This window comes from Austrofundulus limnaeus, unplaced genomic scaffold (genome assembly GCF_001266775.1).
Source record: "Austrofundulus limnaeus strain Quisiro unplaced genomic scaffold, Austrofundulus_limnaeus-1.0 Scaffold2425, whole genome shotgun sequence".
Lineage (NCBI taxonomy): Eukaryota > Metazoa > Chordata > Actinopteri > Cyprinodontiformes > Rivulidae > Austrofundulus > Austrofundulus limnaeus.
This window is the reverse complement of record NW_013954827.1, coordinates 21,453-21,821: the sequence shown is the minus strand read 5'-3', so window position 1 is coordinate 21,821 and position 369 is coordinate 21,453. Positions and strand designations below refer to the sequence as shown.

Sequence of the window (369 nt, the reverse complement as noted above, 5' to 3'; positions counted from 1 at the left end):
TTTTTAGTAAAAAGCCATGTTTTGTGCTCTCTTTTCCTTCTGTCTACTTCAGCCTTTTGTTCAACCAGACATTCAGTCCAATGATTGTTCACAAATCGCCACAGCTAAAGAGGTTTGTACACTTTATTGTACCTTTTAAAATGACCTGTAACTGTTAAAAAGTAAGGCTCTGTAGGCCTATTAGTTGGTACTAGTTGAGTGCAGTGATTTCTAAATCTGGTGCATCAGGGCCAACATCGTATACATTTTAGATGAATTTGTAATCTAACTCATGTTATTTCAATGATTTGTTGGTCAAAATGCTTTTACAATATTTGTAATTGACTGACAATGTGTGTCTACAAATTAATTAGAGAGGAGGATTTGGGT

The 369-nt window shown here is 34.7% G+C and overlaps 1 protein-coding gene across 1 annotated transcript in view; it reads left to right on the top strand.

The window, feature by feature from the left end:
- LOC106510978 (uncharacterized) overlaps nucleotides 1-369 on the top strand; it is a gene marked incomplete at its 3' end in the record, with an annotated part of 5,620 nt that overhangs the window by 1,186 nt on the left and 4,065 nt on the right. The window contains 1 exon segment of the mRNA XM_013999715.1: nucleotides 46-112. Within this exon segment, the coding sequence (XP_013855169.1) occupies nucleotides 46-112 (67 nt within the window).